The sequence below is a fragment of the Neofelis nebulosa genome, chromosome 18 (genome assembly GCF_028018385.1).
Source record: "Neofelis nebulosa isolate mNeoNeb1 chromosome 18, mNeoNeb1.pri, whole genome shotgun sequence".
NCBI lineage: Eukaryota > Metazoa > Chordata > Mammalia > Carnivora > Felidae > Neofelis > Neofelis nebulosa.
The window spans coordinates 42,630,492-42,641,767 of NC_080799.1; the positions used below are offsets into that span (position 1 = coordinate 42,630,492).

Sequence of the window (11,276 nt, forward strand, 5' to 3'; positions counted from 1 at the left end):
TGACTGAGAAACCCCAGGCTCCCGGAGTAGATGTTTTCACAGTGTCTTCCCAGCTCACAACGGATCTCCCTTTTCTGAAAACGGTCCCCTACTCCGAGCATCACAGGGGTGTGGAATCCAGCAGCCCAGTTTACACTCCAACACGTCCTGTCCAGTGATGATTCGTGACTGGCTTAGGGAACCTGGAACTGAGGCTGAGGACCTGTGGGTAATTCTCAGTGTTTCCTTCTTTTTCCTTTTCTCTTTTCTCTCCGTCCTTCCCTCTGTCCCTCCCTCCATCCCTTCCTCCTTTCTTCCCTTCCTTTACTTTCTTTTTCTCTCTGCCCCCTTTCCTTCTTCTTTCCTTCCCCCCCCCCACCCTCTCTCTTTCTTTCTTCCAGAAGTAGCTAGGGGAGGGAGGACTTGGCCTAAATATGTAAATCTAGAAGCTTGCAACTCTTTCCTGGCTGCCTCACAGATGCAGAAGCAAAGTCTATAGAGAAGGGCAAAGAATGCAAACACAGAGAAAAGTAGAGATGAGCTAGAGACATAGCTATCCAGCTCAGAGTTCAAGACCTTTTCTGATGACTGGCTACATCGTAGCCTCACTCACAGTTCTTAGTTGCGAATGACAAAAATCAAGTCTCAGTGAGGTAATCAGAAAAGGATTTCTTGAATGGATATCCTTCAAAAACACTGAGCAGGTGGAGAACCAGGCCCAGAAGGTCACACACCAACTATAATGGCCCAAATCACACCACAGAACTGGTTTGATTAGCACAGGTGTTTCTGCTGATGCCAAGCCGGAATGTTACAGTTCACGGCTCTGACACTGCTATCACTGGACATGGGATGCCACCAGCAGCACTTGGGAATCCACTTCCAGCAATGACTGCCACTGCTGGAAAAGGTCCTCCTGGTCTCCCCTTCTTCCTGTCAGAGGCAGAGTCAGGATACCTGATGGGTAGTCATATGCCCACATCTTAGCTGCAAGAGCAGCTGGGAAATGAGTTATTCAGGGTGTCCTGTTACGTAGGAAGAAGCTGGCTTTTTCTCAACCAGAATTATGAAGTGAGAAATTACCTAAGCTTGAGAAATGTCACAGAAGTTGGGAAGCCAAAAAGCAGGATAAATGCCCTCTAGAATTCACCCCTCCAGTTGCACACAACATTAACACATATCCCTCTTACCAATTCATGCTTCAGTAGAAGAGAAACTATCTGGCCTAAACATAATGCAACTATACGGCTCACAGTATGGAAACAACTCAAGCCCATCAGTTACTGTATCCAGGCCCATAACGGGATCTCTGCTACTCCAATCATGTTCCCAGCGTGACATTCTATTACTTCTGAATCAAACTTGAAAGCCAACCAGTAACTACATATGCTACGTGTACGTAAAAGAGAGGAACGAAGGCAGAGAAAAGAAGAAGAAAGCTAGCTGGCAAAAATACATAGACGAAAACACAACACGGGAAGGAAGAAAATATGACTGGAAGTTGTAGTGTTCATTTCCACAGGCAGCCATGAATCCTTAGTTGATATTAGTAATTTTCCTTATCCACAATTTAATTCACGTTCCCTTTGTCTTTAGCCAGCATCTTGGCTGTTCAAGTTTTGAAAATCTGATATAGTAAAAAAAATTATAATAATAAATAATATTAAAAAATAAAAATAAATAAATATAAAATAAAATCTGATATAGTCACCCAAACTTTCATGTCAGAGAGAGTTGACCTCTTTATGACCTTGCCCAAATAAGATTATCTTAGTCTTTCATTAGCTGCCATCACAGGTCATGGCAATTCCAGAATCCTCTCCAGGGAGATCTTTCCATCCATATTCCTCTCTGCTACCAACGTGTAGCAGCAAAACTATTTTCTAGTCATCGTCAAATTCGTAACAATATTAGATTCTCTTTTTTGGTCAGTTTATCCAGCAGCAAAATGAGTCCAAATTGGCCGGCAAGAAGTCTCTTCAGAGCCCAGTGTTGCTGGGATAAGAAGCAAAATTGTGCAAGGAGATCATCAGGTATTACAAGTGGTGCGAGTCTACTCCTCCTACCTCTTGTTTCCTTGCCCCATAAATTCCTGGTTGGTAGAAAGTTCAGCAGATATTGTCCACTGGTATGAAACTTACATATACTGAAAAACAGCACCCTAACCTCAACTGGTGCCCAAAGTGAGTCTTTAAAAGCCCATTTCTCTATTCCATAAGGTCAATTGCTCCTGGTGATGGTGCACAAGTAAATACCAGTGAATCACATGGACCCCAGCCTTATCCTTTCTATTAGTTATCTATTGCCAAGAAACAACTTAGCAACTTACAACAGTAAACATTTACCTTACACAATTCCTATGGGTCAGGAACCTGTTAATGGTTTAGATGAATGGTTGTTCTCGACCAGGACTTGTCATGAGACCGCAGTTCAGTTGTCCGTAGGGACTCAGTCATCTGAATGCTTGACTGTGGCCGCAGGATGGTCTTCCAAGGCGGTGCCCTCATGCTACTTTTGGCAGGAAACTCAGTCCCTCACATGAACTTCTCCATAGAGACAACTTCATATGTCCTTGCAACAGAGTTAATCGGCTTCCCACAGAACAAGAGATTCGAGAGAGCAACATGGAAATCACAGTATCTTTTATGATGGAGCTCCTACCATCACACATCATCATTTCCACAACATTCTGCTGTTTGCACGGTGCTAAGGAGAGAATGGTTATGTCCCCAGCAAGTTCACATACTGAAATCCTAGCCCCAAGGTGATGGTAGGGTCCTTAGGAGGCAGGGCCTTTGGGAGGTGATCCAGTCATGAGGGCAGAACCCTCACTAAGAGTATTAGTGCTCTTATAAAAGTAGGTCCGAGAAAGCTCCCTTGTCCCTTCCACTGTGTGAGGTTACACTGAAAAGAAAAGCCATCTATAAACAGGAAGTGGACTCTCACCAGACACCAATGCACCATCACCTGGATCCTGGATTTCCCAGCCTCCAGAACTGTGAAAAAAACATTTCTGTTGTTTATAAACTACCCAGTCTAGGGTATTTTGTAATAGCAGCCAAAATGGGTTAAGACACAAAGTCAGGGGCACCTGGGCGGCTCAGTCGGTTGAGCATCCTTCTTGGCCTCAGGTCATAATCTCACGGTTCCTGAGTTTGAGCCCCACTTTGGGCTCACCGCTGTCGGCGCGGAACCCGCCCGCTTCGGATTCTCTGTCTCCCTCCTTCTCTGCCCTTTCCCCGCTCCCACTAAAAAATAAATAAACGTTAAAAAAAAAAAAAAAAAAAAAGACACAAAGTCATCCTAAGTCAATGTGGGAAGGGACTACACAAGACCAGGATCACTGGGGGCCATCTTGGCAACTGGTGACCACACTCCTTTTATTATAAAGTGAATTCCTTGCCTAGAAACTATGTTTGTGGGACGCTAAGCAGATGGAATAGATTCATTCCTAATACACGTCCTATCCGTCTTTAAACCTCAGGTTGACTAATGCCTCATTGCGTATATTAGTTTCCCTTTCCTGATTGCTTCTGTACACTCCCTGATACCTATGCTCACATAGCTTATCTACTTGTATCATAGCACGTTCATTATACCACCTTAAGTGACAAGGTGACTTAAGTGACCTGGAATGCATAAAGATCCTAAGTCTGACACACAAGACTCACACCTTAACCTCTCCTTTAGGTCTGCAGTATAGGCCACCGTCTCCAGAACCAAACGCATTCGTCAACATTGCCTTCTACACCAGAAATCACGCGAAGCTTAAAGCAGCAATTCTCAAACAGTAACGTGCACAAAAACCACCTAGGCATGTCGTTAACGTGAAGATTCTGATTCAGGAAGTATGGGATGCAGCCTGAGATTATGCATTTCTAGCCATCACCCAGGCTATGCCTGGTCCTCGAAGAAAGAGGTGCCCTTACTCTGAGAAGGACCCGAGCCACCCGCACCCGTTCGTGCGCCGCTGGCTCCTCAGCCAACCTTGCCTTTTGAAAGGATATTCAAAATCGAAGTCAGACCTTGACCTCCCACAGTCCCAGCCTGTGGAAGTAGGAAATAGGAGTCGTGAACACCTGTAGCCCATCCCAACTGGGAAGGGCAGACGATCCCGCACAGCCCTAAAGGACTGGCGCAGGTGGGCTGAGGAAGGCTCATGGAACCCGCCAGTTGCCCAGGTTTGGTAGGCACCAACCGCAGAGTGCCTCTTCACGCCATTTCCGGGTAAAAGGGTCAGAGCCACTTACGGCCACGCACAGCCCCCACTCCACGCTGGACTTGCCAGCCCGCAGCACTTCGGAGAAAGACTACGCCGCACCTCCCCTCGGGGACTGCACAGAGCGGAGGCTGCGCAGAGCGGAGGCCCCGCCCCTCCTGTCTAATTGGGCAAGAGCCCGGGGGGCGGGAGCGACGCATCCTCTGATCGCATCCGTTTGAGGGCGTGTACAGCGCTTCCGGGAAGTGATACCGCCTGGTCCGCCTCTCCCGCGCTGCGCCTGCGCATGGCCTAGGGAGGTGCTTTTGGCGCGCCCGAGTCTCCAGACACCCCGGATTGGGAGGCGGAAGTGCAAAATGTAAAGGGACCCAAAAAGTTTAGTAATCAAAGTAAATAATTCACCAATGCAGTGTTGTTGTTTTTTTTTCCAAGCAAAGTTAATCGTTTAGCAAAGTATCAGAATTTTAAAGATACGATCAGTAAGCTGGCAGTTAATCTAATTGAAGACCTTCACTTAGTCAAGAGAAATTATCAAATAGGGCATTTCTCTCAGTTGAAACAGAGATAGGCAAAGGTTTTGAAAGCTTTATTGATGAGTTTACCTCTACTAAGTGTCAAAGATTAACACAGCCAGGCATTAAAGCTGTGAAAAACGATTTTATTCAGTAAATACTGACGGTAGGAGAAGGAGTTGAGCTCCATTCCATTCTCTGCAGAGGTGATTGGACATTTTAAAGGAAGAATGGGGAAGTAGGGAGAGGGAATGGCGGGAGCTTGAGCAGTCAAGGAAATGAAAAATTACAAAAAGCTGGGTAACGGGGTTGGTCCTTGTGAAATCCAAGCGGCTATCTTCAGGTGTTTCTGGAACTAGTTCATTCTTATGGCAGCCTTGATTTTTCCGAGGCAGGCGGTAAGGGTACTTAGGGTGATACTAGGAATGTGGCCTTGAGATGTTAGATGCTGTGTTAGTGTTTGTTCAAGTCTTCTAGGTCAAAGTTGAGCACAGTCAAGGAGAGGGAGAAGTCTGACTAGAGTTTGGTCAAGAAAGGACTCTGTCCTTACACAAGTAAAATTGTAAAAGATATTGGTTTGGGTGTAATAAAATATTGTGGTTAAAATAATGTGAGTTTAGGGGCACCTGTCTGGCTCAGTTAGTAGTAAAAAAATTTTTTTTAATGTCTATTTATTTTTGAGAGAGAGAGAGAGAGAGAGACAGAATCCAAAGAAGGCTCCAGGCTCTGAGCTGTGCTCTGAGCTGTGCTGACAGCTCAGAGCCTGAAGTGGGGCTCGAACTCACAAACTGTGAGATCATGACCTGTGCCAAAGTCACACTCTTAACTGACTGAGCCACCCAGGTGTCCCAGCATGGAGCCCACTTCACATCCTATGTCTTCCTCTCTCTCTCCCCGCCCCTTCCCCACTTTTGTGCATGTGTGCACACACACTCTCTCTTTCTCTCTCAAATATTAAAAAAATTAATATACCTACTTTTAACTTTTTCAATATTTTTTCAACCACTTTAAATGTAAACAATTAACCATTAACACCTTTAAACCATTAACCGTTGAAATACATTAAAACATGCATATCAGGCTTCATTAAGGTCTGATGTGATGTGGCAGAGAGCTGAGCCAAGCCCATCAACTCCTTTAGAAAACTTTTTCATCATCCTCTACAGTAACCTCCCCATAGTAATTCATTCATATAATCATTTATTTGGGTAAATAATTACTGAGCAACTCCCACATTGCAGACACCTTTGAAAAACCTGGTCCCTGCACTCACAGACTACAGCCTAATTAGGGCAAGGAGAATAGGAAGAAAAACACAAAGTAATTCCCTGAGGGTACTGACTTTTGCTACTCATTATTCATGAGACATGCACTTTATATGTACCAGACCCAGGACCTAATACTGTGTATAAATGTGAATAATGAACCATTTCTTAATTCAAGGACCATATATATTCATGGTGGAAGACCCCAGAAGAATGCAGACACCTGCAGTAGAAGGTTGTACAGGTCCTATAGGAAGGATAAGGCAAGCAGTTCGATTGTGGTGTGTTGGTTTTCTAGGCCTGCCATAGCAGAGTACCATAAATTAGTACAGAAATTTATTCTCTCACAGAGAGATAAATTTGGCTAGATGTCCAAAATTAAAGTGTTGGCAAGGCTGGTTCGTTCTGGAGACTCTGAGAGAGAACGTGTTCCATGCACCTTTTCAAGCTTCAGTGGCTGCCATCAACCCTTAGTGTCCCATCACTTAGGATTGCCTAGGGTCAACAATCCTTAGTGATGCTTGTAGATGTACCACTCCAATGATTGCCAGTCTTCACATGGCAAAGGGTGAAGACTTTTCCCATCCCCGAGGGTCTTTGTGTCTAAGTGTCTTCACCTGTGTTCTCTCTGTGGGTGGCTATGTCCAAATTTCTGTCTTCTTAGGAAGACACCAAGGCATTGCCGCATGGCCTACGCCAATTCTGTCTGAACAAATCTTAACTTGATTACATCTGTCAATACCCTACTTCCAAATAAGGTCATATTCATAGGTATTGGGAGTTAGGGCCTGAACATCTCTTTTGCCGACTGTGGAACACTATGGTAGGGAATAACATCGAGGAATGATAGGGAGGTAGAATGCAGAGGACTTAGTGACTGATTGGACCTGTGGGATTATGGAAAGCATAGGAGGATTGCAACATTAACTGGGAACCATTCAGTGAGATAGGCAGTGCAGGCAGGAGAGAAATGTGTCTGTGCTTGGTGGGATGGATCATGGTGTGGAAACCACATGTGGTGCCCCATGGTGGCAGTGGAAACTTGACGGGTTCCACTTAGGAAATGTGGGATGTGAAGACATCCAGGTTGGACACTGGATACACAGGTCAAGGGGAGGTCAGACCGATATGGATTCGGAAGTCACCAGAACATAGAGGTGGTTAGACACAAAGTAGATGTAATTTCCCAGGGACAGAGTATAGAGTGAAAAGAAATCCAAGTATAAAACTCAAGAGGAAAACAAATGCTTATGAGATGGTAGAAAAGGAGGAGGTGGCAAAGCAAAGGGGGCAAAAAGACACAGTCAAAAACAAGCGTTTTAAGGAGCTAATGGGGTAGTGAGTTTTAAAAAGAAACAAATGCTAAACAAGGCCACATGCACAGAAAAATCAAGCAAAATGACTCAATAGCAACACTGTATTTTGTAAAATTGTATCTTCAAATTAAAAAATACTGAATGTTTCAATAAATGGTTACTAATGTGGCAAATGGACTAGACCCTAGTGCTTAACCTTTTGTTACACAACAGGGTAGATCTGTTCTTTTCCTTTATTGTCATTCTGCTACAATTATTAAAAGATGTCTCAGGTTGCTTCTCAGAAGGCACATGCTTTTTGTTGACCTATTCGATGTTAAAGGTTTGCTTGTGTAATATGGGTCAGGAGCCAAGATTTTTATGGTGCCCAAGGTGAATAGTTTCTGTATGTGATCCCTGAACACCCACAATTTTTAGAGGGCCCTAAGGGCAAAGAGGAAAAGCGGAGAGGAAGCAGCAATAAACAGATGACACAGAATCACGTACACAATAAGTCAAAGAGGAGTTTCCTGTGGGAACTCAGGAGAGAGAATGAGAATCTGAGCCTAGAGGAATCAGCAAAGGCTTCCTAGGGGAAATAGCGACTTGGATCTTGAAGGTTCAGAGAAGGTTTGGCCCTCGGATAGAAGGACTAGGCGCCCTGAACAGATGACATAGCAAATGTTAATCTGTTTCTCCAAAATCAAAGGAACATCTTATGCTAAATATACTCCCATAAGGCAAGGCAATCAAATTGGATGATGAGACACTGACACAGATTGTTTCTGCCCCCCCTCCCTGCCAAATTAATATGTTGAAACCTAACCCCCCAATGTGTAGTATTTGGAGGTGGGACCTTTGGGAGTTGACTAGGTCATGAGCTGCAGAGCCTTCATGAAGGGATGAGTGCCTTCATAAAACAGACCCCAGAAAGCTCCCTCACCCCTTCCACCACATGAGGACATAGAAAGAAAAACCAGGAAGCCGGCTTTCATCAGACACGAAATCTGCTGACACCTCGATCTTTAAGAAATAAAAGTTTGTCGTTTAAGCTACCCCAGTGTATGGTATTTTTGTTAGAGCAGACTAAACGGACTAGTGAGAGCACTAAAAATTATGAAGTGTTCTTTGGATTCTATGTGACGCTAAGAAATGTACCTTGAGCCAAAGGATGGGCTGTCTCAGCACAGGAACACTTGAGCCCAGAGAGAACCTCAGTGAGTGGTTTTCACCTCTATTGTTATTACCCTCAGTAGACATCAGATTTCCTTTTGGGGTTTCTAGGCTCACTCTTTTTTTTAAATGTTTATTTCTATTTTTGAGACAGAGAGAGAGAGAGGAAGCACAAGCAGGGGGAGGGGCAGACAGAGAGGGGCACACAGAATCCCAAGCAGACTTCAGGTTCTGAGCCATCGGCAGAGAAGCCAACAATGGGGCTCCAACCCATGAACTGTGGAGATCATGACCCCAGCTGAAGTCGGATGCTGAACCGACTGGGATGCGCCAAGGCTCCCTCTTGATAATGAGCAATCATCCAGTAACTCCAAAGCAGCGTGATGGTCAACTCAGAAAATTACACTAGAACCTCCTGCAGACATTAAAGGGGGAAAAAATACCAATTCCTGGATCCCACTCCAGAAAATAAGATTTAATTGGTCAAAGTCGGGTCCAACATCTGTATATACGCTGTCAAAGCTCCCCAAGTGATACTATCATGTATCCAAGATTGAAAAAACACTGCCTGGGGCGCCTGGGTGGCGCCGTCGGTGAAGCGTCCGACTTCAGCCAGGTCACGATCTCGCGGTCCGTGAGTTCGAGCCCCGCGTCGGGCTCTGGGCCGACGGCTCGGAGCCTGGAGCCTGTTTCCGACTCTGTGTCTCCCTCTCTCTCTGCCCCTCCCCCATTCATGCTCTGTCTCTCTCTGTCCCAAAAATAAATAAAAAACGTTGAAAGAAAAAAAAAATTTAAAAAAAAAGAAAAAACACTGCCTTATTCTGAGAGCATTTCCAAAAAAGGAAGTGGGGAAAAAATTATTACATGTAACTTTTTAGTGTGATCGCCCAGAAAGGAAAAACTTGTCCTTAGGCAAAGCAATATGAAATACAATAATTAGAAACAAATAAAATTACCTATTTAAAGGAACAGGGTTGTACTTAAGTCTGAGTTCATTCATAACTGTGTACTGAGAGTATTCTAAGTTCCTTGCAAACACTTTGATTACTACATTCAGTGAATTGGCAAAGATTAAAATGCTGGGAATGATAGGTCCATTCTACTGTCATCACTAAGAGCAGGTCTTCCTGTCCACCATTTTTCGTAGGGCCCCCTTCAAGTCCCTGTTCCTCAGGCTGTAGATGAAGGGGTTCAGCATGGGGGTCACCACGGTATACATCACAGTAGCTGCTGTGTCCTTCTCAGAAGAGTGTGAGGACAAAGGGTTGAAATACACAGCAATGATGGTGCCATAGAAGAGGGAAACCACGGCCAGGTGCGAGCCACAGGTCGAGAAGGCTTTCCATCTTCCCTTCGTGGACGGGACTCTCAGGACAGCGCAGGTAATATGCACATACGAAGCCAGGATGCAAATAAATGGAGAGATCATGATCAGAGAACCCTCAGTCAGAATCATCACCTCATTGAGGTGCGTGTCAGAGCAGGACAGTTTCAGGAGGGGAGTCACATCACAGAAGAAGTGGGGGATGGCATTGTCTGCACAGAACGAGAGTCGAGCCATCAACAGGGTATGCAGTAGAGCATTCAGGTTGGCAATGACCCATGACCCAGCAACCAGCAGGGCACAGAGCTGGTGGGTCATCTTTGTCGAGTAGTGTAAGGGGTGGCATATGGCAACAAAGCGGTCATAGGCCATCACAGCCAGGAGGAAATTGTCCATGTCAGCAAGCTCAAAGAGAAAATACATCTGTGTGAGACACCCAGAGAAGGAGATGGCCTGAGTCCCAAGGATGTGGTTGGCCAGCATCTTGGGGACGGTGGTGGTGGAGAAGCAGATGTCCACAAAGGACAGGTGGCTGAGGAGGAAGTACATGGGGATGTGCAGGCGGGGGTCCACGCAGATGGCCAGGAGGATGAGCAGGTTTCCCAGGACCGTGGCCAGGTACATGCTCAGGAAGAGCGCAAAGAGGGCCTGCTGCTGCTGGGGCTGCCTGGAGAGCCCGAGGAGGAGGAACTCGGAGACACTCGACTGGTTTGCTCCTCTCATGAGGCTGGACTCAGATAAATAGACAGCAGTGAAATCAGATACCTATACAGGGATCGTTAACAAATCAGACTCCAGGCACGATCACATTTGCAAATCAGTTCATAGAATCGCTAAGAGGATGTGCCTGTCCAACCCATACTCCCAACTTCCGAACAGAGTTCTGATGTTCTTCCTACTGGATTCACTAATCCTTACTTTGTATTGAGAAACACACAGTAGGGGTGCCTGGGTGGCTCAGTCAGTTAAGCGTCCCACTCTGGGTCAGGTCATGATCTCACAGCTCCTGAGTTTTGAGTCCTGACTTAGACTCTGTGCTGAGAGCTCAGAACCTGGAGCCTGCTGTGGATTCTGTGTCTCCCTGTCTGTCCCTGTCTTGGGCATTCTCTCTGTCTCTCTCTCTTTCTCTCTCTCTCTCTCTCTCTCAAAAATAAATAAACATAGGGGCGCCTGGGTGGCGCAGTCGGTTAAGCGTCCGACTTCAGCCAGGTCACGATCTCGTGGTCCGTGAGTTCGAGCCCCGCGTCAGGCTCTGGGCTGATGGCTCGGAGCCTGGAGCCTGTTTCCGATTCTGTGTCTCCCTCTCTCTCTCTGCCCCTCCCCCGTTCATGCTCTGTCTCTCTCTGTCCCAAAAATAAATAAAAAACGTTGAAAAAAAAATTAAAAAAAAAAAATAATAAATAAACATAAAAAGAAACAGAAACATTAACACTTAAAAAGAGATAGATATCCACACACCTGACTCTATGTGTCTCTGCTTACATTTCCTAGTTCTCCCCCTGACCCACT

At 45.5% G+C, this 11,276-nt stretch overlaps 2 protein-coding genes and 1 long non-coding RNA gene across 3 annotated transcripts in view; all 3 read right to left on the bottom strand.

Annotated features, from left to right (window-relative positions):
• LOC131501509 (olfactory receptor 1F1-like) overlaps nucleotides 1-4,223 on the bottom strand; it is a 7,906-nt gene extending 3,683 nt beyond the window's left edge. Inside the window, exon 1 of the mRNA XM_058711782.1 lies at nucleotides 2,325-4,223. The gene's annotated coding sequence lies outside the window, so the exon portion shown is untranslated. The remainder of the gene's footprint in view (nucleotides 1-2,324) is intronic.
• Nucleotides 1-4,398, bottom strand: part of LOC131501512 (uncharacterized) — an 18,833-nt gene extending 14,435 nt beyond the window's left edge. The window contains exon 1 of the long non-coding RNA XR_009256810.1: nucleotides 4,230-4,398. This is a non-coding gene — a long non-coding RNA (uncharacterized LOC131501512). The remainder of the gene's footprint in view (nucleotides 1-4,229) is intronic.
• A 4,857-nt stretch (nucleotides 4,399-9,255) lies between these two features.
• Nucleotides 9,256-10,881, bottom strand: LOC131501131 (olfactory receptor 1F1-like). Its single transcript, XM_058710850.1, has one exon. It carries the CDS (start codon nucleotides 10,488-10,490, stop codon nucleotides 9,555-9,557), a length of 936 nt encoding a protein of 311 aa, XP_058566833.1. The 5' UTR covers nucleotides 10,491-10,881; the 3' UTR covers nucleotides 9,256-9,554.
• Between the last annotated feature and the right edge of the window lie 395 nt (nucleotides 10,882-11,276).

Bases quoted from the DNA above. Each gene is read 5' to 3' on its own strand.
- LOC131501131 (XM_058710850.1), bottom strand. From the start codon at position 10,490: ATGAGAGGAGCAAACCAGTCGAGTGTCTCCGAGTTCCTCCTCCTCGGG.